Genomic DNA, 25,450 nt, shown 5'->3' on the forward strand with positions numbered 1-25,450 from the left:
AAGTTTGTGAGGAAACATTCGTAGCAGCCAGTACTACTGTATGGAGCCCTGGGAATAGCCCAATCACATTTATTCGACGTTCTTTAATTAAAAGTCTCCTTTTCTAATTTCTCAGAAGCCTATAGTATAATCTCCACTCACAGCTCCTTTCTAATCATCGAAATCATAAATGGAAGTGTTCAATTTGAAGTTCTAGTTCATATGCCTATGCATGTTATAAAAGCAACACAAGCCATACACGTTAAAAATTACTTAGTGTCACCCTGGGCTGCAATAAATATTTTTAATCTTGAGGGAACGATGAAAAAACTTTACCCCTTAGCCTGGCCCTGTCTTTCATCGTGAAATCTTGTTTCCATGGACTGCAACAAAGGATGATACTTCTCCATGGGGAAGTTTACTCCATTCTGCTGCAGTTAATACACAATCTACTGCTGGTATAAAAACCATATTTAAGAGTGCCACATGCAAATATATCTGAACAGGATAGGAAGACGTCAGAACATATATTTCTGGTTAGAGGGCAAACAACATTTTAGCTAAATTTATATCTTGGGTCTAAACTGGTCTATATTCAGAGTTAAGTTGTCTTTTTTTTTTTTTTAAAGAGAGAGGGTCTCACTCTTGTCTAAGTTGAAGAGTGCAACGGCATGATCATAGCTCACTGCAATCTTGAACACTGGGTTCAAGCAATCTGCTTACCTCAGCCTCCTGAGTAGCTAGGAATATAGGCACCAGCCACCACATCCAGCTAGATTTATTTATTTATTTGTTTATTTATTTATTTACTTACTTACTTAAGAGATTGGGGCTTGCTACCTTGCCAGGGCTGGTCTTGAGCTCCTGGCCTCCAGTGATCCTCTCGCTTGGCCTCCCAAGTGCTGGGATTACCATGTGAGTCACTGTGCTTGACCCAGAGTTAAGTTGTATAAGATAAAAATCCCACAAATTTTTGTTGTGTGTTTTTTTTCTTAATTCATACATCCATATACCAGTGCTTACATGTTTGTTTGTTTTCTTTTCTTTTTTCTTTTTTTGAGTTGGAGTCTCACTCTGTCGCCCAGACTGGAGTGCAGTGGCCCCTCCCGGCCACCGCAGCCTCGACCGGCTGGGCTCCAGTGATCCTTCCGCCTCAGCCTTCCGAGTAGCCAGAATTACAGGTGCGCGCTATCACGCCCAGCTAATTTTTTGATTTATTGTAGAGATGAGGTCTCGCCTGCCCAGGCGGGTCTCGAACCCTCAGGCTCAGGCAATCCACTCACCTCAGCCTCCCAAAGGCGCGGGATTACAGGCTGAGCCACCGAGCCCAGCTAACGTTTGTTTTCTTATATGTGCGCATACACTCCTTAATGTAATTCTATGAGTAGATAATGTCTTATATACATTGTTTTGCTTTTGGTGAGGGACATGCAGGATTTTCACATATCCACATTTCCATCAGGCAGAGGTCGCTGACTTCCTCATCTCCTGGGGGAAAGCTTTCCATTTTTGTCAGCAAGTACATTCTTAAGGGTGGGAAGAAAATCTAATTCGAAAGGCAACTGGCATTTTACCTGAGGATGCTGGTTTGGGAAGGTGGCTTTGAAGAGGTCGCATCCCTCTGGCTGTCATGATGGGGTCAGATGTGGAATGAACAATGGTGCTACCTGCAGGGCGCTGGCTGTCTGCAGAGGAAGGCACTTCACGTTCAAGGGTTTGGGCTCTAATGGAAGAAGCTGTGGAGAGGGCTGGCTGGAGAGACAGGAGCGGCTCAGTGTCCTCTGAGGAGTCTGGCTGGCATATGTACCGTCCCGTCGAGCGGTTTCCCGAGTCGGGAAGTGGGAAGGTTCCGATCCCACTGTCCAACGTTCTCATCTGGCAGTTGGATTCTGAGATAGAGTAATGGAGGAAGGATCAGAGAAGGATCGCTTAAAAAGATAAAAGAATCACGGATATTTGGGTATAATCAAGGGGAAAGGACACACCTAGGAAGGAGGATTTAAGAAAAAGAAAAATGATGAGCATTTGGAAATAATATTAGTGATGTTGTAAATGTCCAGTGAGGTACACAAAACAGACATGTAACTGAATGTGAAACTATCCCCTTCGTGTAATATGAGGTAAGAAGGTTAGTTTGTTACAAGCAGCAGTTGTCACATATACATATATCCTGGTTAGTTCTTTAGATTTATAGTAGAAAAAGAACAGTCAATATAGACCAAAATTATTTTTGAGCACACTTGTTTCAATCTGGGAATCATGGGATTTCAACCAATTAGGTAAAATTCATTAACTCAAATAAGATGGGCAATGAGCATACATAACAAATTGAAGGGATGTCCTGACAAAGGTAATTGTGTATCTCTTGCATGAATTATATCCCCCATTCAGCAGTTGACTAAATCTCCAGCCTCTCAATTTGACTGCGGGAACAAGTAATTCACACGCTAGAAGGGTCATCCCAAAGGATACCTTACCCGTTGTAACATCACTTATCATATGGGCTTCATTTGACACAACTGCCACTTGGAATCTTACTGAGAACACGGCGAGCCACTTTCTATCTTTCACTCTCATTTTATACAATGACAAAACTCATCAGAAACCCTTTGAATTTGTTAGCCCCAGGGATCTTACTATTTTCTAGAACACATTAAGTTGATTTTACCATGTAGGTAAGATGTTCTGTTAATGATGTGTCATCTTCAAAAAAATTTAGGTACAGACAAAAGTACAATAATCTAAAAAATTATCAAATATTTGATTTCTGAAATGGGGTGAAGCTTATCCAAGTCAATGAGACAGCTTCCAAGATCTGGTTGTTTCCCAGAAAGTCTTCTGTTTTATCTGATAATCCTGGAATGAAACTTCCCTACTTTCATCTCATAGGCATCTGATAAGATGCCCTCAGTGCTGGGCATGGTGGGAAATGTAATACATTATGACAAAATCTTAGTATCAAAAGCTCAACAGCTACCGTTTATATTGTGTTTTAGGGAACAGAGAGGCTTATGGTGCGGTCTCTGCTAACAACTAATTGTTTGAACTCCTGTGCAAGAGTCTTAACCCCTTGAGGTCTCAGGTGCCTTTTAGGGTTTGATGTGAGGATTAAAGTATGTTCACTGTTGAATCCCAAGAATATAGAGGACACTAATCACACTATGAAATAGTCAAATAAATGAAACAATGAATGATGACATACATAAAATGCTTAGAATATTTATTTCACCTATCTGATAGGTGAATAGCTTATCCTTAAATACCTTTCATACGCAATCTCATTTGATGCTCAGCAATTTATCCAATCTTCAGAATCTGCCCACTCCCCACCTTCCTCCTCAAATCCTATTTGCTGTGAGTAGTAGAGAATTCTGGGAATTTCCTAATACTAAGGTAAAAACACAGAGGGTAGGTAGATACAGAGTTGGTTTTTTTAGGCTCAAGTAGGCTTGGTGCTTGGTTTTGGAAGCACTAGGAAGACAAAGTCTACTAAAAGAGAGATTTCTGTCTTCACAGGGATATTCAGAAGATGAAAAATGCTTTCTTCAGTATGGTGCCACTTAGCCATCTCATATACCCTCAGATTTCAGAGTTTATTCATGGACTCTAGAATCCCTGAATTATACAGCTCCAGTCTGAGAGGTAGTTTCTTTCCCAGGATCACAAGGGCTAAGTTTTAGCCCGATTCATTTCAGAACCTCCACCTGGTCAGTTTTACTCGCAACCAGTCTTATGGATTATTCGTTATATTTTCTATTCATTTTCTCTTAAATTAAGGGATTTAATTGTTATAGAGTGGCCTTTTGGAGAAATGATCAGCTTTTTTCATGGGGAGGTACTGTCAGAAGAGTTAACAAAAAAAGGAAGAATAAAAAATCCTGCTATTCAGAAGTTTGTATCTTCTTAATTTTAGCCCACATATACAACACGCTTCTGATTTAGCATGTCTATTTATTGTAACAGGGACAATTCTGAATGTCTGAAATATTTCAGATACAGGAGTAAGTGGATCTTCATCAGAACCGACCAAGTCCCTGGGACTGAAAATTAAAGATCCGTGGGATGTAGCAGCTGAGATGTGTTAGACCCTGTGTGCCCCAGGTTGCCTGCCCTAACAATTTATTTCCAGCATCTTCAGGACTGCCTACCCCTGGACCAAGGAGTGCTCATCAGAACAGGACATTAGGGGTGCTTTTCCTTTCAAGAAGATGCATCTGGCTTGGTGTGGTGGCTCATTCCTGTAATCCCAGCACTTTGGGAGGCCAAGGTGGGAGGATTGCTGGAGCTCAGAAGTTCAAGACAATCCTAGGGAACATAGTGAGACCTCATCTCTAATAAATAAATAAATAAATAAATTAGCCAAATGTGATGGCACACGCTTGTAGTCTCAGGTACTTGGGAGGCTGAGGTAGAAGGACTGCCTGAGCTTAAGAGGTTGAAGTTGCAGTGATCCATAATTGTGCCACTGCACTTCAATGTGGATGACAGAGTGAGACCCTGACTCAAGAAAAGAAAAAAAAAAGATGCACCATCAAAAGTTTGGTTGCTAATTACAGCTATCAGGAGTTCATTGCTTTCTTTGTATCATTTCTTAATCTTCACAGACTCTAAGGTCAGAACTATTATTGCCATTTAGATATGAAGACTCATGGTTCAAGGAGGCTAGGCAACTTATCCAAAGACAAATGCTATAAATAAAGAGCCTGTATTTAAATATAGGCTTGATAGATTATGAAGACCATGCTCTTAGCCACCAAGCTATACTGATTCCCTCCAAAAAGCACAAGTAAACCTCTAAGTAGCGTCCACTCAGTTTATAGCCATTGAGGCAGCCATGTGAGCAGAAGGCTCACAACATGGACCCCTGCTCCTAGGCAAGGTGCCCACCTTCTCCTCTGAAATTGGTGCTGGCCCCTGAATTCCAGTTTAGTATTTGGGGCCCTCACCCTGAGGCTGGAGTCTACTGTCAACATGCCCGGCATCTGGCTGATGTCTGTCCCTATGCCGGATGCTTACACACCCTCATCTGTATGGCTCTTAAGAACCACAACTAGCTGGCAACTCTTTCCTATGCCCTACTGGATTGGGTCCTTAGACTTCTACGCCAGGGTTTTTCTTGAATTTACTTTGCCTCCCCAGCTTGGTCATAGGCACTCCTCTAAGGGCAATGCTTTTTTGGCTTTGCCTCTTCCTACGTATTGTATGGCTTGCAGAGCACTTCATTCACCACCCCCAAATGAAGATTCATGAAGCAAAATGAGATTCTTTTCATTTTGCCTTTTTAGTAATTATTTGGAAATAGGCCTCATATACAAGCCCACATATATTTGCCCAGCCTATAACACAAGGGCATGGGGCAGTTACAGGAAATAGGGCAGAGGAGGGATCCAGGTTAGGGAAAATGGTGACTATCTAGGTCTGGTGCCTTTCTGAGGTCACCGATATTTTCTAGCCTCTGTTTCCTTTCATTTTTCCCCTTTTCCTTCAACACCCAATATTGTCATACTAGAATCTATAAATCGAGACTTTTGGAACTCCTGCATTCTCTGATTCTCTGAGAATTGTGTACCCTGCCATTAAGCTCAGAAACTACCCGCTATTAAGGTCATTTAAAAAAAAAATTTCTAAAAATTCCAGATGCCAAATGTGAAGGACTCATTTGTATGTACCTATGAATGAGTTGTGGACAGTCAGGGGCTCAGACATATGCCAAGTTTCCCCCTCAAGCAAATTTCTTCAGAATGCATAAGCCTTCGGAAACCGGAGTTTTTATTAAAAATGCTGATGCCAGTTTTATTTAGTTTCTTTAAGGCATTATTAGTTTCATGCAGTTCATAAAAATACTGTAACCTGAATTATAAGTGTTAGATACTGTACTCATAAAGCCAGCTTTTTTTCTCAGAGAATTTTTAAGAACTCACCAAATAATTAAATGGTTATACTGGGAACAAAGTTCAGAGAGAAGAACCTGCTTTGCATCTTCAATGAGTTGACTCAGTCTTGCTCTCAACAAGCACAAGTTCACATTTGTGGCTGTGAACCCCCACCACCAAGAGGGCCTTGCTAATGAGTTCAAAGGTTGGGTAGCATGTACCAGTGTGCTTTATCCTTCCAAGGTCATCAATTGCATCTCTGACCCTGGTCAGTCCTCTCACCTATTCCCATTGCTTCATTTGTCTTATTGTTGTCTCTCAAGGTAAGTTCTCACACTTGTCACCACCATCAAGCCCCAGGCATTTCATGGGATGACTTAGGGCACTGTTTCCCAGCCCTTTTAAAGTCATGGCACACAAAGTAAATACAGGGCTGGTGAAAGAAAATACTAGCTTCCAGGACCACTGGTCACTTGAGGGTTGAGCATCTTCATCTCAGGTCACCTTGGACCCATTCAGAGCATGTCAGCACCAGAATGGCAGGGAATTAGGACTCAAGATCTTCTTTTACTGACACCTTGAATATGTTACCCTGCATACATTTTTAGTCTCTTAAAAGCAAACACAAGACTTTCCAGAAGGCTCTTCTTCTTTTGGAAAGAATGTTTAGACTGCTCAGGTTAGGAACGTTGTCTAGCACCAGGCTTCAGTAGAGAAGGAAGTTACTACATCTGAGAGGGAAATGAACAACCTAGGGAGGGGCAAGCAGCCAAAATGGTGAGGTTTTGTGTGGGATAGTGGCAGAGAATACATTTTGGAGAAATGTTTCCACTAAGGATTTTCAAACTGTTAACTTAAGGTGTGTGATATAAAATTCCTACCCATCGTGCCGACGAGGGTGTCCTGCCGATCCCTGCCCCCAGCTGTCTCAGCAGCTAGCCTTGGTGTCTTCATCTGCAAATTAGATCACACTATCTTCATTACAGGGATGCTTTGGGAACTAGAAACAGAGCATGAGACAAACCCAGCACCATGCTTGAAACAGGCACACTACATCATTCAAACAATGGCAGCAGTTCTCAAAATAAGTGATGTTAGGCCATACACAACCTGGGGGCAGAACTGGATTTTATCCCTCTCCCCAGTACCCTCATATAAGCTGGCTCCTGACTCTCTCATTGACCTGACTCTACAGGATGGTAATTACATACACCAGATGATGGAGCGTCTGATTCACTCTCTACCACCGGTGCTCAGCACATAGTTAGCCCTCACTGATGTGGAATGAATGAATAAATGGATGGATGAAAAAGCAACTAATCTTTGGAATACTCTTCCTACAGTCAATGAATGTGAAGTTTTTCTTATGAAATCTCAGTCTGCTTCTTTTTGTTCTGACTCCAGTAACCAAAGCAAATAGCTCATTTCTTCTATGTAACTATTTTTCACATACAGTCAGACTTCATTAATTCAGATGACCAGGCAGATAAGATTATTCAGGATTACTGAATATTTTAAAGACTGATGTCTTAGTACTTTCAAGTCCTTGGGACAAGAGTGGATGACCAAGACAAAGGATAGGCAGTAGAAGACTGTTTTAGCATCTTCCTCAGTTCCCATGCCCACCTGCCAACATCACTGGGCCTGAAGGCCCCAGGTCCCAGGTCTAGTGTGGCACAGAGACTCTTGCCCTCATTCTCAGGGATTCTAGATGTCATGTGGAATGCTGCCATCCCATAGTACCCATAGTAGTGCTAGAACTAAGTTCTTACAGAGTCAAGTTCCTGGGTGTCATCTGTAGTGAGTAGATGAGACCACTCAGGAACTTCTTATGTGCATCTATCCAGACCAGTGAATTGATCGCTCTTTTAAAACAAACGGTTCTGTTAACTGAGTTGACTGTGCTTCTTCCAAACTTGTTTTATACTATATTCCTTCACACTATATTCCTTCAGTGTCTTTATAAACAATGTTTTTGTAGCTTTATGGCTACAAAGGGAAAAGTTGATTTCCAGCACTATTTCAGTTAATTTAAATTTCCAAGTGAGTGGAATCTGAATTAGCAATAATTCTGGGTTTTGGGAAATGCCACTAACACATTTCTCAGCCTTGTCTTTACAGATTCTAGTGTCTCAACTTTTTCTCTCAGATCTTTAATGTCTTGAATTTGTAAACCAAAACTCTTGGTATTCTTAATGTATCTATTCCAAAAGATTAGATTATTATAGGACAGTTTTTAAAAATTGTGTATTTATTCTTACATGTTTAAACTTCAGTTACTTTCAAAGTACTCTCCATTTGATGCAAGACACCTATTGAGATACTTTTTTCCACTACTCAAAACGGTTTTTGAACTTGTCGGTTTTGATGCCTTTTAGTGCTTCTGCCATTTTTTATGTCGCTCCTTCCACATCAGCAAAACGTTTCCCTTTGAGGACTTTTTCCGTCAGGGGAAACAAAAGAAAAGTCACTTGGGGCAGGACTGGGTGAACAGGGAAAGGGGCGCATGGGGCGCATGCCATCTTTGGTCAAAAACTACTGAACACTCAATGCAGTATGGGCAGGTACGCTTGTAACTCACCCATCATGAAATGGACAAACGTGTTGAAAGAATCTCAAAAAAAAAAAAAAGTCGCTGAAGCTGAATACAGCCTCTCACAATGATGCTACCTGGTACACTTAGGCCAATGAGTTCCTGGAACACTTACCTAGGGGGGGAAGCCTGTACTACAGGGGTTGGTCCCCCCCAAAATAATTATGTTTTTTGGGGTCCCCCCTTCATAGGCTTCAGAGTTGGAAAGACAGAGCCTGAAGACCTGTTTGGCTACCTGCTTGCTGTAGATAACAAGTTGTTTTTTGGATTTTTTTTAGACTCTTCTAACTCATATAGTCATAGTTCATTTCTAATAAGCCTGGCAAAATTCTTATTATGAAGCAGGTGTTCGATAAGTTTCCGTAACTAGTTGTCAGGGATAGGTGAGGGTCCCTGTAGGTATGCAATACACTACTATCATGGATCCAATGCAAACCAAATTGCCATCTGTGCAGTTTCCTTCTGTGCAGCATCTGAGTACATTTTACTAAACAACTACACTGGCTATTTCCTAAGGGATTACCTTTGTCAACCATTTTGTTTTTGGGGGTCAGTTCCCCAAAAGCATTAATGAGCAACTAATGAATATGGTCCAATGTACTTGCAGTCGGCTGCAAGCTGCCTCATGTATACAAAGGAAGGAGTTCATTTTCTTGAGAAATCTATTTGGGAGCTGCCACCACAAGAGGCTTTCTAAAAAACCTGCACAAATGATGCTGACTGATACTTCCTTTTTTACAGACTTATGGCATTCCCAGGGAAGAATCCCAGATTAGCATGCCATGATTTTCAGTTAGAAAAACTTACAGCACATCTATCTTAAAAGCTTATCCTTGCTTCAGTGCAATGATCTACCCATTTATAGATTTAAACAAATTACATTAGTAATCACTTTTATTTCCTCTTCAATTTTCATAAATCCTAGGAATATAGAATACTTTGAAACTTAAACTCTGTCTTACTTTGAGAACTTCCACCATATCCATAAAAGTTTCAGCCAAACATGCGACGAGGACCCAACACAGTTCGCCAGCAGAAAGAGTTGCTCGTGGGTGTTTAATATTCATACCACCTTATTAATTGGCATACTTTTCTATAATGAAAGTGATCATGTAAATAAGTCTTTGTAGGAGGTCTCTCTAGATTTCTAAACATCTTTAAGCTACATGTGGTACTGGCAACAGAAACTTAAACTACAGATGGGAAAACAGAACTCTTTATTTGCACATCCTTCTCTTCATCTGTACGGCTGAAACAAGCTAAAAAACCCAAGTCCGTTGCCAAAGCCACATCAATTAAATGTAGGTTATTCATTCTAAGTTTACCCCATGGTTTTGTCAAAGTAGTCAAAAATGATTATACTGGTTATTTATTCACAACCATTGGGTAACTTTTGACTCTGGCATTAAGATGACCTTCTGGAAGGATAAATTCAATTTGATGGCTTTGGAATGCATGAGAATACTCAGCCTCCAATTTCAAACTGGATTTAAGCTTCCTGAGATTTGAAATATGTGCAGGAGAAGATAAATTTGTTTTCCAGTCTCTCATGTTGTCTTTGGCATAATGGAAGACTAGATATTGGGAGTCTGGTACACTGTTGTACAGGGAATGAATATTTTTTAAATGTAGGAAATTAACAGAAAAAAATTTGAAAGGAAAACAGTGGATCATGAAATCCTTTGTAAAGATGAAGGACTAACTATTCAGACTAATATCAAAGAAGTGGCACCTGAGGCTGGGTCAGTATCCAGTGAATCCAGTATTCTTTGTCTGATAGTAGCATCACATAAATTACTCTGGTAGGATTTGACTCAAGAATATAAACTGGAAAAGGTTAGAAATGCGTTCCAAACACCCATGTAAGATCACGTCTTCATATAAATCTTTCCTGAATTTATTTACACACACAGCTGGTATAACCCCTGAGAAAAAAATTCCTTAGTGCATGCTCCTTCTTGTTACTGACACTAAAATGACCTCTTCTAAAGTTTTGGGGATGGCTCTTGGTCTAGCATTCTGGGATTTGCTACGCAATTTTCCAAACGTTTCTTGATTTTACAAATTTCAATAATTATCTCCATACTTGTATCACTCCAAATCAAAATATCTTGAGGCCCTTATATAACTCCTTCCTGTCTTGCTATGCTACTATACCTGTCTTGGCAAACTGGCTAGATTTGTACAGAGTATTTACTGTAATATACAAGCATAGACTAATGTGACCACTATGGTTTAATGACTAGCATTTGTTTGATGTGGTCCTATGACTTGAAAATGGTGATGGATCTTAGAATTCTAGGACCTGTTTCAAGAATCTTCACTTTCAGCTCAATGTCCTTGTTTATAAGAGTAGAACATTGGGTGGGTTTGGTGGCTCAGCCTGTAATCCAAGCGCTTTGGGAGGCTGAGGTGAGTGGATTGCCTGAGCCCGCGGGTTCGAGACCCGCCCAGGCAACTTGGTGAGACCTCATCTCTACAATAAATCAAAAATTAGCCGGATGTGGTAGCATGTGCCTGTAGTTGCAGTTACTTAGAAGGCTGAGGTAGAAGGATTGCTGGAGTCCAGCAGGTTGAGGCTGCAGTGGCCGGGAGCGTGCCACTGCACTCCAGTCTGGGCGATGGAGTGAGACTCCAACTCGAAAAAAAATAAAAGGTAGAACACAGATCCCTTGTAAGTCCCCACAAAGTTGTGATGACCACATGACCATTTTTCTATTCATATGTCAATTTGTCCTCCTTAGTTTGAAATTTTCCTAACCAGAAAAAAAAAAACCCAAAAAACTTCTTTAAGTAGCAAAATTTTCTAGAGCTCCATAAAAACGTAGAATCACAGTGGTTCCAGCCCTTATCCTTAATTGCCATTTTTCTAATTGGAAGAAATGCCAACTTATCTCTGTCCTTTTTGTCTCTGGTTTCCTTGCCCATTTTCTATCCATAACAAAATTATTCTATCCTCAACCTTTTTCTTCCAATCTAATTATAATTAAGCTATTTGTTTGTATCTTCTTAATCCACTTTTGGGCTGGTACAGATGCAAGATATTTTAAAGGTCTAACCAAATGATGTTTATTGATTCTCCTTTTTCACAGACTCATTATATTCTCAGATCACATTCTTAAATTAGTAAGTCATGATTTACCCTTAGGGAAGGTACAGTATATATGTCCTAAAAGGTAATCCTTGTTTATGTTCAACAATTTACTCTTTCTCATAGGTTTTACTCCATCCTCGAGCTGTCATGCCAAAATGAAGTGAAAAGTTGAACAATTATCTGGTGAATCTGATAGTCACACATGGTTATTACGGGTAATTCTGTCTCTCTAAATCTTCTTTACTCCATTTCAGGTTTGCTGAATTATATGGACAACTGCCTCTACTCTTCATTTCACCTGCCTAGATAACATCTGCTTTGATAAGGCACATGAGGAAAGGGAAGAAAGAAAATAAATTTGGGGTAAGATGCTGTAGGAAGAGATTTAAAAGAGCATTATTTGTCAAGAAGCATATAAAAACAGGGAAGCATGGAGGAAATTTAGACCTATCAGTTTAGTAACTGATGATAATGTTATTAAAAATATTTACAGGATCATTGAAACTAAGGTACCCTATGTATTACTGCCATAACTTTTTTTTTTTTTTTTTTTTTAGAGTTGAAGTCTCACTCTGTCACCCAGACTGGAGTGCAGTGGCACACTCCCGGACACCGCAGCCTCAACCTGCTGGGCTCCGGCAATCCTTCTGCCTCAATCTTCCAAGTAGCCAGAACTACAGGTGTGCACTACCATGCCCAACTAATTTTTTTATTTATTTTAGAGACGAGGTCTCACCAAGTTGCCTAGGTGGGTCTTGAACCCACGGACTCAGGAAATTCACTCACCCTAGCCTCCCAAAGTGCTGGGATTATAGGCTGAGCCACTCAGCCAAGCCTGCACCAACATTTTTAAATTAAAAATTCAAAGTTAGCTACTCTAGGACTAAATTATTTTAGTTTGCTTATATTACTGTAATTACAGATATCTAATGAAAGTTCTCAGAAAGATAATAACTTAAAGTTCAAATATGTTTTTCTCTATTTGTCTCTATAATTAATCAGTATTAATTATTTTTCAAATTACATGTAGAAAAGAATAAATCTCAAGTCTTCATTCCCTTAAGCTTTTAAAAAAATATTCATTTTAACATGCCTTCCTTGTTCAGTAAGGATTTTAATTATTATAAGATAATCTATTTTAAATGAGTACTCAAGAATCATTTATTTTTCTGTGACTGTAGTTGAAATGTAGGTGAAGAGAAGATCAAAGTTGAGATTGGTCTATATTTCATTTCAGCTGACATCCTCCACTCACCAATATCCCATGGTTGTCTCTACAGGATGATAACAAAAGATGTAATGAAATACTACAGAGCAGAGGATATGGATAAAAATATACAGAGATTTTTGCTTTCATCCAGGAAGAATTACAGAATTGTAGACACACACACACACACACACACACACACACACACACACACAGTTTTCAGACATTAGAAAATAGGCAGCACAGAAACTGACCTTTAAATCAAGGGACACAAATGAGGTGAGCCCTACAATTTCTGTAGCCAACTACCTGGACATGGTTTCTAGGCTAAAATGAAGAGGAGGAATACAAATATGCCCTGGAAGTCCTGCTGAACTAAAGAGATAAATATAAGTGGTAAAGGGGGTGATATTGGCATTAAGGCAGCTATTATTTTTCAGGGCATTGTATTAGAAAGAAAAGCTAACAGAAGAAATTTCCTTATTGTCTCTGGCTGAGTACTTGCACATACATGAGGTGCAATTCATGAGATCAGAGAAGGAATTTCTGTAAAGCTGAATAATTTCTGGAGCTCAAGTAAGATTGAAAATAGTATATGCTTACAGCATTCAGAGAGGATAGACCCTGTAATAAAGGTCTATAGCATAGAACTCTAAGGATTTACCTTCTTAGGGTCAAACTTTAGCAGCAAAACCAAATTATACCAAGAATAAAAGCATCCATAGATTTGTCACAACAAAACTTAAGAAAAAGCCTTGAAAAGTTAAACTAATCTGCAAATGCCTTAAATGCATCTAGAACAAAGTTCAACAGTCTTAATATGAATTCAATAAAATCCAACACTCAACAATATAAAATTCACATTCTCTGGCAACTAATTAAAAAAAAACCACAAGATACACAGAAAAGCAGGAAAATAGAATTTCATATTAAAGAGAAAAATTTATCAATAAAATGAGAGATAATAAATTTACAAACAAGGACTTATAAATAATTATTATAGATATTGTAAATATGTACAATGTTATAAAGTCAAACAAGCATGTTAGGAGAGATTCAAATGATAAAAATACACACATGTAAATTATAGACAGAAAAGCTACATTTAAATAGAAACACATTATATAGAACTAATAGCAGATTAGCAGAGATATTAGACGTAGCAAGAAAAAATATTCAGTGAATTTGAAGACATAATATAAACTATCCAAAATATAGCATACAGAGAAAAAACAATTTTTAAGAAAGCAGCATTGGTGACCTGAGAGTAAATATTAAATGGTCTAAATACATAAAATTGGAACCACAGACAGAAAGTAAAGAAATAAAAGTTTAAAATTATGTATAGAAATTATAACCAAAAATGTGCCAATTTGATAAGAACTATAAACTTAAGATCTAAGAGACTCAATGAATGCCAACCAGAACCAACATAGGGGAAACCAGGCCAAGACACATAATTAAATTGCTGAATATCAGTGATAAAGACAAAATCTTAAAAGCAACTGAGAAAAAGGACATTTTCTAGAGCAAAAAAGATAAAACTGACAGCAGACTTCTTTTCAGAAACTATATAAGCCAGAAGACAGTGGAATAATATATTAAGAACACTGAAAGATAAAAAATTGCCAACGTTCCAAAAATTAATTTCCATTAATAAATTTTTCAATTAATTTTTAAAATTAAAGCAAAATAAATGCTTTCCAGGTGAACAAAAGCTGAGATGATTCATATCTACACAATTTTTAATCCTAGAAATATTAAGTTCAAGAAATATTAGGTATATGTCCAATATTTAATTGAATAAATATTAAAGGAACTTTCACAGGTGGATGAAAGATGGATACCTAGTAGAAGTCTGCTTGTATACAAAAGGAGGAAGAGAATTAGAAATGACAATATATGCATATACAAATTATGCTTACTGTGAGGTTTCTAACAGATGTAGAAATAATGTGTATACATTTTTGGCACCCTGTATATTATATCCCCATAAAGAATGTAAGGGGTTATAGGAAAGCAATCTGTAATATCTCACTAAAAATTGATTATGATAAAGTAAAAATGTAATAAAATTACACTCATTTAAACAGGAAAACAAAGAGATACCTAATAAGTTACATGTAGAGATAAAGTGGAATAATTAAAAAGTATCACTTATATCACTTAAGGCACTTGAAGTTGAATTTAAAAATATTTTCACAAAATATTATAGGCCCAGATGTCTTCACTATTGAATTCTATGAAACTTATAAGAAAGAAAAAATTTGCCATCTCTTTATAAACTCCTTTAGAAAACAGTAGAAAAAAGAACACTTTCCACATTATTTTATCATGTCTATATTACCTTGAACCAAACCCAAAGACATTAAAAACAGAAAAAACGACAGATCAATATACCTCATGAAAATGCATGCAAAAAAATACTTAATAAAATGTTAGCAAATCAATTTTAGTAATATATACAAGAATAAAATATCTTTGGTGGTGTTTATCCAAGGAATGTAAAATTTGTTTAGCACTTAAAAATTAATTAATGTTAAAAGACATGCCATGTGATCAACTCAAGAGATACAGGAAAATGCATTTGACAAAACTCAGCATCCTTTCATGATAGAAACAAAAAATAAGCTCTTATCAAGTTAGGAATAGAAGGGGATGTCCCCAATCTGTAAAAGCTTAAAAGGGCATCTACAATAAACCTATAGATAATATACTTAATAGGAATATACTAAATATTTTTCTAATGAGATTGAGAACATGTCAAGAGTGTCTGCTCTCACCACTTCTATTTAACATTATACTGGAGGTTGTAGCCTGTGTAGCAAGGCAAGAAAAAGAAATAAAAGGCATAGAGATTAGAAAGAGGTATAACTCTCTTTATTTGAAGACAACATAATTATTATCTATAGAAAATCATAAATAATCTACCAAAATATTATGAGAATTAATAAGTGAGTTTAGCAAGGTCACATGATACAAAGGTAACATATAAAAACCAATTACATTATATATTATAAATAATTGGTAATTAAAATAACAATGTAATTTCTAACAGTGTCAAAATATAAAATATCAAAACATTTTATATAATATAAGAAAAGCTTGTAAGTGAAGAAGTACAAAACACTGTAGAGATAAATTATACTGACATAAATGGAGAAATTTACCTTACTCATGGATCAGAAGACTCAATATTGTTCAGATGACTCAAATTATCTCTAAACTGATCTATAGACTCAATATCGTCCTAATAAGACTTTTTAAAATAGACATGGACACATTAATTCTAAAGTTAAGTGAAAATGGAAACATTTTAAAAAAAGTTTTTACCTCAAGGTCAGAGGAATGATGCTACTTGAATTTAATAAGGCTATGCTAATCAAGAGTAAGGTATTGGATAAAGATTTGCCTATGGATCAGTGGAATAAAATAGACATTTCAGAAATAGACTTACACATGTTTTCAATTGATTTCTGACAACAATGACAGGGTAATTTAATGGGCAGAAGATAGTGCTTCAGTAAAAGGCACTAGAAACAATAAATATTCATATGGAGAAAAATGAACCTTATCTTTTTCCTTAACTGAATACAAAAATTAATGCATAGACCCAAACATAAGAACTAATACTGCAAAACTTCCAGAAGAAAACATCAGAGTATCTCTGTGACCTTGGATTAGGTAACAATTTCCTAAATAGAGCAGAAAAACATAAACCAAAAAAGAAAAATAAGATTTGACCAAAATTAAAAATTTTGTCTTCAAAGACAACCCAGCAGTAACATGCTTATATGTCCACCCAAAGACTTATACACAAATGTTTATAGCAACTTTATGCATAATAGCCCAAATTAGAAGCAACTACAATGTCTATCAGGTAGGGGATGGAATACAGTAAAATACCAAATAGCAATAAAAACAAAAACAAACAAAAATCACTGATAATACACATAACAACACAGAAGGCTCTCAAAAGAATTATGCATATTAAAAATGGCCAAACCCCAAATACTATATATTGTATAATACAGTCCATTTATGGGAAATTCTAGCAAAGGCAAAACTATAGTGATAAAAAGTAGATCAGTGGTTTCCTAGGACCAGTGGTGTTGGGAGAGGACTAGCCGTGAAGGGGAGTGAAAGACTATTTTGGAGCAATGAAAGTGTTCTATATTTTGATTATGGGAGTGGTTATACAACTGTATACATTTATTAAAGCTCGTTAAAGTGAAAATACACTTAGAAGAGTAAATTTTATTGTATATAAACTATACCTACATATGCCTCTTTTAAACATTATATACCTAGTCTGCCAATCAAAATTTACTGAAATCCGGCTGTGAAACTCTGGTTGTACATGGCTGACTAAGGACCTGGGCTTTCCCGAGGGTATGCCCTTGAATAATCCTTAGAGGCATCTGAAAGTGGTGTTAGCAAGTAAGAGTCTTCAGGAGTCACCAAGGAGCAAGATTGAGGCTATTTCTTAATCTTGGATCTAGGCATCTCATAAAGGGCTTTGTGTACTCTTTCATCCTTTCAGTCATCTTGGGAAATAACTACTATTTTCTTTTATTTAATTTTAAAGATGTGGGGTACAATTCAGGGTTAGGTACATAAATGGTTATTGTACAGGTGAAGTTTGAGCCTCGCTTTGGTCCTCAATTTGCCTGGTTTGGGATCAGGTATGCTTATTAGTGTAATGCCCCCCCCTCCCAACCTTTCCCCAGCAGTGACCCACTACAGCCAATCCCTTTCATGTATATCCTCATTTTATAGGGGAGGAGAGCAACACTCCAAGAAGTGAAATGGTCACTTGACAAAGCGCCAGCCTGACTCCAAAGCAAGGCTTTTTGTATTCATCGACCTGTTCCCAGTAGGGCTGGGGATCCCCTGTGTCAGAGAACATGCCAGAGACTCTGTAGGCTGATACTTCTTCAGCTTGCAAGTGGGACACAACCCCTGGCTTCCCCAGCTGTGTGTCCCAGAATCTCTGCAGAGAGAGCCCTCAAGGAGCAGAGTCACTAATTCATGACCTTGCAGCTTGCCTACGATCTGTGCAAATGCATTTGACTTTCATTATGCCTCACATTTCTACAGCACAACATTTGCTGATTGTTTACTACTGGGCAAGTGCTTCACTTGCATTATGTCATCATGCAATGTGTAATGACACATTTTAACTATGAAGAAACTGAGGTTCAAAAAGGACAATAAATTGTCCCTAGGCCTATAGCTATAAGCAGGAAAGGCAGGATTTGGACCGAGGCCTGTATAAACTTCAATGCTTTGAGTTTGATTGCTACATGGTTACAGTACTGTCTTCTGTATTCAATTTACCAGGTACTCTAAATCAGTAAGGATACTCTTGGTGGTAACATGTTAAAGAGTAAAGAACTGTATTATCTCACAGTGCAGAACTATAGCAAGCTTCAGGACTGCCTTAATCTAGGGTCTCTGCCTCCATTTCCCCTCATCTCTCTTTGTTCTGCCCTTCCTGTGTATCATATATCAGTTTTATCTCAGATTGGCAGGAGGCAACGGTTGTAGCTCTATACTAGTCAAATCCAAGGGAGAGGGTAGCTCTTTATGCAACCCTTTCTATACCTTCAACTGTCCTCTCCCCTGAAAATTAGCCAAATAACATCATAAACTCCTTCCTGGATCAATCCATGTCACTTAGAGAATGGCATTCACTGACTGGCCCAGGCCTGAATTTCTGAACCAATCACTGGCAAAAAGGATCATCATCACTGTCTTAATCAGGTTTCACCCCTGAATTGGAAATGAATTTTGGGAAGCCAACCATACATCTGCTACGTCTTTTCTTAGTCATTATTTCAACTGAATTTACAGCCATGCTACATCTCAGTGATCATCTCCATTTTACAGACAAGAAAACAAATACACAGAGGAGATATACCTCTTAGGCACATGAGCACATACACAGAATTCAGTCAGGTCTTCTAAGGCCAAGTCCAGAGCTCTTTCTGCTACTCTGCAACTACCACAACCTTACCCAACCCTCCGTGTTTGGACCAAATTCTATGATGTTGCTAGGAGTATATTCATCTTCTAGGTTCCCTCCTCTGGTATTTATAATTTTTTCTCTAATTTAATTGCCACTCCACTATGGACTCTAGTGCATCATTTATAACCAAGTCAGTAGGTTTTTTTTTTTCTTCAGTATTTCCTTCCTAAAGAGATTTTTAAATCATTATTTAAAATAAATACATAGTCTGATGTAACTCAAACACTATTAGGTGTGATGTGGACTTTCTTCTCTTCTTCAATCTCACTTTTGAAAATAAGCTTAAGTTCAAAAAGATTGTTCTTTTCAGATTTTTTTTCCCCCACATCTACCATCAGTAAGCTACAAGCTATTTCTCCAGGTCTTTTGGCTCTCATCACCTGTATACCTTTTCTATAATAGGCCTAATGGGAAGAAGTTCTGGCCTTTGGTCCTTTAAAGCAAGAATGTTATGGAGGTAGCATCTCTTTCCTTCAAAGATATACAATATAAATGACATGGGGGAAAAACCCCCTCAAATATCTACTTAGTTACATAGGGCAGTGTTTCCAATAGAGTTCCAATAGGAATAGAAATAGTGAACTGGATGGCAGATGATTGTGACTTCAGCATCTAACAGAGCCTCAGAGGCAGGTATAAAGGAGTTCCTTGCTTTGGGCAAATTTTACATTTCAACTATGTGACCATGAACATCACCTCCTTCGAGTCTCCCAACAATGATGCCTTGAGTTGGGGAAGGTAGAAATCAGTACATTCAGTTTATGGATACAGAAACTGAGACAAATATTTGCTTAATTAGCAAGGAGCAAAACTGTAGTTTAGGTATAGAGGCTTCAGGACCAGTTCTGTTTAGAGTACATTATTTTGATTCTGGAAAAGCTAGGGAAGTCACAGGAAAGATGTGAAGACTTAGGAATTAGTTTAGCACCTTTCTCCCTGCATTTTAAGTTTGAATCTTACATATTTTTTTTTTTTTGCCTTTCTTTGGTGTTCAGGAAAAGTAAACAAGACTTAACAGAAAATTTGATGAGAAGATGCGACTGTTTTGACCCATGGCCAATATATATATGTTATATTATATGTTGAATAATATTGAACATTCTGTTGATTCTTTAGAAAATGTGTATCTTATTGATAAGTGGGGGTTACTATTTCATTCTTCTGTATGTGGTCAGCCAGTTTTCCCAGTACCATTTACTGAATAGGTTCTCCTCTCCCCAGTGTTTGGTGGTGGAGGCTTTGTCAAAGATGAGTTAGTTGAGAAATTGAGGTTTTGCTTCCAGAATCTCTATCCTGTTCCATTGGCCTATATGCCTGTTCTTGTATCCATACCAAGCTGTTTTGATTATTGTAGCTTTATAGTAGAATTTGAAGTCTGGAAGTGTGATACCTCCTACTTTGTTTCTTTTGCTAAGGATTGTTTTGGCTATTTGTAGTCTTTTATGTTTCCATATGAATTTCTGTATTGTCATTTCTAGGTCTAAGAAGAATGAAGTTGATAATTTAATGGGTATTGCATTAAATCTGTAGATTTCCTTTGGTAGGATGGACATCTTAACAATGTTAAGTCTTCCAATCCATGGGCATGGAATATTTTTTCATTTATTTGTGTCTTCTTTGATTTCTCTGAGCAGTGTTTTGTAGTTTTCATTGAAAAAGTCTTTCACTTCTCTGGTTAGGAAGATGCCAAGGTATTTCATTTTTGTGTGTGGTTATTTTGAATGGGATTGTGCTTTTTATTTGGTTTTCTGTCTGTTTATTGTTGGTGTATAAGAATGCAACTGTCTTTTGCACATTTATTTTATACCCCGAGACTTTCTCTAAATGGATCAAAGACCTAAATGGAAAACCTCAAATTATAAGAATCCTACACTGTTGGTGGGAGTGCAAATTAGTGCAAACTCTGTGGAAAACAGTATGGCGATTCCTAAAAGCTCTAAATATCAACCTCCCATATGATCCCGCAATCCCCCTACTGGGAATATACCCTGACGAACTCAAATCACTCTATAAAAAAGATACTTGCACACGTATGTTTATTGCAGCATTGTTCACAATAGCAAGAACCTGGAATCAACCATGCTGTCCATCAGAAGAGGACTAGATTAAAAAAATGTGGTACATATACACAATGGAATGCTACACAGTCATAAAGAAGAACAAAATCATGAATTTCACAGCAACCTGGATAGAACTAGAGTCTATAATACTGAGTGACCTCTCACAGAAACAAAGATCTGAGTATCACATGTTCTCACTCATATAGTGGACCTTGAACGTCCATCGTAATACTATAAGAAAAGGATAGACAGTGGTGGGAAACTATGGGGGGGAGGGGAAGGGAGGTGGGATTAACGGTAGTCAATATTTGTCTGGGCATGGGGAGACACCCCTTATCAACAAGGGTGCCTGAACGAAGCATATTTGTACACCTAACCCTTAACTGTATCCCACAATATTAAAATAAAAAATATTGATTTAAAAAAGAATCCTAGAAGAAAACAGTAGGAAACACTGTTACGGAAATTGGAATAGGCAATCCATTCCTGATTAACTCTCTAAAAGCAAATGCCATAAAAGATAAGATAGACAAATGGGACCTCATCAAACGGAAAAGCTTCTGCAAAGCAAAAGAAACCATCAAGAGAGCTGGGAAACAGCCCATAGATCGGGCAAAAAATATTTATCAACTGTAAATCTAATAAAGACCTAACATCCAGGATCTACAAGGAACTCAAACATGCCAAAAGAAAAAAAATCAAATGGCTCCATTAAAATATGGGCAAAAGGTATGAATAGACACTTCTCAGAAGAAGACATATGAGCAGCCAACAAATACAAGAAAAAACGCTCAGCCTCAATAACATTTTGTGTGTGAGCAGAGTTGCTGGAAAGGAGGAAGGAAAACCACAATGAATAAATAGTGTTGAAGGTAGGATTAAATAGAAAGCCAAAGGTAGCTAAGAAAGCTTCAGAATAGGAGGCTGAAAATATCTCTCAAGCTCAAGTAAGTCACAGGACACTTAAGGAGCGCCAGGCAGACTTGAAAAGAATCAAGGATGGAGCAAAATGAGAAGAATAAGGCAGAGGCTAAGCAAATCTCTCTGGGGGTTTCGTGGGGGCCAAGGATTGTAGTACAATGGAACATGGGAGAGCTCCAAAGGTTTGTGACTGCTATGTCTTAAATGTGAGGGGAAGGAAAAACTTCACTTTGAATGACACAGCCCAGTCTATTTCTGAAAAATTCATCTTCATTTCTGGCTATGGTTTGGATATGGTTGGTTTGGCCCCATCAAGTCTTATGTTGAAATTTATCCCAGTGTTAGAAGTGAGGCCTGGTGCAAGGTGTTTGGATCATGGGGGCAAAGGCCTCCTGAATGACTTGGTGCCATCCTCAATGGAGGGAGTGAGTTCTTACTTTAAGTTCCTGAGTGAGTTCCCCAGAGAGCTGAAGGTTAAAAAAGAGTCTGGCATCTCCCCTTCTTTTCCTTTCTTTTTTCCTTCCTCTCTCCCCATAGAATGCTGACTTCCCTTTACCTCTGTCATGAGGAAGCAGCCTGAGGCCCTCGCCAGAAGCCAACGCCTACATCATGCTTGTTGTACAGCCTGCAGAACCAGGAGCCAAATAAACATCTTTTCTGTATAAATGACTCACCTCAGGTATTCCTTTATGGCAACTCAAACAGACTGAGACATTTCTATTCCATATGCCTGCCGCACCCCACCCTGAAAGCAGAGTTTATTATCTATCCTTATAAACACAAATCACTAATGGGTATGGTTTATTGTGAAGCAATGCACATGTCTGCTCCTGCTTTGAGGCCTCCATCATTCTGGGACACTTCATTCAACCTGGCAGGGTTCAGATGATTGATGCAAGGTCTGTTTAGGTTCAAGGATTCTTGTGCAATTAATGAAATGGAGGCAGGTACAAGAATATGTCTTGAAGGTGTTGCTCTCCCAGGTAGGGGTTGGTGAACAGTGGGGATGTTTCTCAGGCCATGCACAGTGGATTGCACTTCTGCCCCAAAGTATCATTATACCATTCTATGCAACATATACCTACAAAGAAAAATGTGGTGCAAATTCGGCACAGTACCATACCCACTGTGGAATCCTAGACATAGTGGTTTGAGGTGGGAAAGGCCATTTAATCTTGGTTCTCTGGCAGCCCAGTCTTCTTGTAGAGCAGGGAAACATATGAACTGCACAGTGTACTAATTGTCATTCTTGATTCTGCCCAGTCAGCTCAATTATCTACATGGACAGCAAATCCCACTGATTTCAACAGGAGCATCGCATGCATGCCTAAAATCATCAGTTTTGCCTTTAGAGGAGCTTTGCTGTAAAAACAAATTCTCTCTAATAGGGATCTACTGCTGTACAATGAATAAATATGCCATGTGCAAGCATGAAGATTTCAGGGACCTTGGGACTTCCCCTGCACACAGGCCTCTGGCTTCTTTGGTCCCCTTATGGTGATGGGAGCACCTCTGCAGAAGGCTTATTCCTTATGGACATCAACATGGGTTTGAATTTGGATTTTGTTTAAAAAGTAAAACTGTCTAGCTTTGTTTCACAGGAATCCAGAAGGCTAAACCGAAAGGCTTTTAATAAATGGGTTTCTCTAGGACTCCTGCTCCACTGTTTTACATAAGTTGCAACGATTTAGGCTGTCTGGTATCTGAATGCTGGCATCTGTAGTATCTACCCACCTCTCGCTCAGTTTATAAGCTAAGTTTATTGGCTGAGTTTTCCTTGGCCCGGATGAAGCAAATCTGGAAAGACAACAGCAGTTTAACTTCCTCCAGATGATATACTAATCATCCTGCTAAAATCTAATTATATGTCATTGTGGAAGTCAGGGTTCTCCAGAGAAATGGAACCAATTGTATGTGTACGTGTGTGTACGTGTGTGTGTGTGTGTGTGTGTGTGTGTGTGTGTGTGTGTGTGAGAGAGAGAGAGAGAGAGAGAGAGAGAGAGAGAGAGAGAAATAAGGAGTTGGCTTACATGATATGGAAGTTGACAAGTCTCAGCATCTTCATGGTAAGTCAGCAAGCTCAAGACCCAGGAAGAATACAAAGACAGGAAAAAGACCCAACATTCCAGTTGAAAGGCTGTCAGCAGGAAGAATTTTCTCTTATTTGGGAAAGGGTCAGCCTTTTTGTTCTATTTGGGCATTCAACTGATTGCACGAAGACCCACCACATTAGGGAGAACAATCTATTTTACTCAGTCAACCACTTTCAAAGTTAACCTCATCCAAAAACACCCTCATAGAAACACCTAGAATCATGCTTGACCAAATATCTGGGTTCTCCATGGCCCAGTCATGTTAATACAGAAAATTCACCATCACAGTAATTAAGGAGATGGTGTTTATGGCACACAGCAATGATTAAAGAGCCAAGTTGAGGGGGAAACATTTTCTAACGCAACCACAATTTTTATGCCTCCTTCAAATAAATACATGATGAAATATGGCCTATTTAAGGTGAACTCAAGAAAACCATTTTGCTAATAACACCCCCCCACACACACAAACTTTAAGAGACACTATTATTACTTTGGAATCAAATTATTGTTTTACAACTGCTTTCCTGATATGTTTCTGATGTAAACTCCTCAAATTTTATAGAAATAGTCTGAGAATAATTCTAAATCCATTTCCCAGATGAGGCAATAGAGGCTCAAGATGGGGGTAGAGAAGTAGCTTGTCTAGGGACATAATATTTGGAGACACTTGGTTCTGACTTTGAATACCAGAGGTTTCTTGGCATTTGAAACCACTGCTGGTGGTCCATCTACCTCTCTGGAGCTTTGCTGCTTGACTGTATCCAACTGTCAGTAACCACATCTCTTTGCCCAAAGATAACAGCCCTAGAAAGAGCCCTGGACTAATTGGGGATAGAAAAACTTTGAAACTTGGGTTCTATATTTCAGAGTTTCCCACAGGCTATGTTTCTGTCACTCACAGCAGTAGCCAGGCTGAGGGCATTTGCCTGTGACTTATGCGTTGCATAGAGTTCTGTGCCCTGATTTTGCTGTCTTGAAATTCCAATAACTTTTGAATAAGAGGCCCTGCATTTTATTTTGCACTGGGTTATGCTAATTATGTAGCCACTCTTAGTAGTAGTTGGTATGATAACACACATTTTGTTGGCTGGTTTTCCTTCCCTTTCTGACTTCCCTACTGGTTTTTCCTATACTTGCTGATAATTTACTTGCCCTTGAATCCCTGCCACAGGGTATACTTCTGGAAGATCACAAACTAGACTGCTGCAAATGCCATTTTAATCCTGAATAACACTGCAAAGAATTAAAGCTACCCTACTATTTTGTTGAAGTAAAACAATAAAGCACATGAGTTGAACAGTCATCAAAATAAAGTCATGGTTATATCATCTGTCATTACCATATTAGATAACGTGATATCTAATGGATTTATTAGAAATACTTGGTTATTGCAGACCAAGTACTCAGGTGAATCCAACATGCAAATATCTCCCTGAAGAAGTAGGGCAATAAACAGCAGCAGAGTTGACATTTCAACAACGGCTCTGCATGCCATCTGTTTTAAAGAAATTATTTGTCTTTGCCAGCATGCCAAGAAGAATAAGTTCACATAATTTAGGAACTACTAACGCATGTAAGTTCTTGATTATTTATAAT

At 38.3% G+C, this 25,450-nt stretch overlaps 1 protein-coding gene across 1 annotated transcript in view; it reads right to left on the reverse strand.

Annotated features, from left to right (window-relative positions):
* NCKAP5 (NCK associated protein 5) overlaps positions 1-25,450 on the reverse strand; it is an 847,991-nt gene that overhangs the window by 57,112 nt on the left and 765,429 nt on the right. The window contains exon 15 of the mRNA XM_008053829.2: positions 1,554-1,868. Within this exon, the coding sequence (XP_008052020.1) occupies positions 1,554-1,868 (315 nt within the window). The remainder of the gene's footprint in view (positions 1-1,553; positions 1,869-25,450) is intronic.

Source organism: Carlito syrichta, unplaced genomic scaffold (assembly GCF_000164805.1).
Source record: "Carlito syrichta isolate Samal-C Ts95f unplaced genomic scaffold, Tarsius_syrichta-2.0.1 Scaffold288729, whole genome shotgun sequence".
Lineage (NCBI taxonomy): Eukaryota > Metazoa > Chordata > Mammalia > Primates > Tarsiidae > Carlito > Carlito syrichta.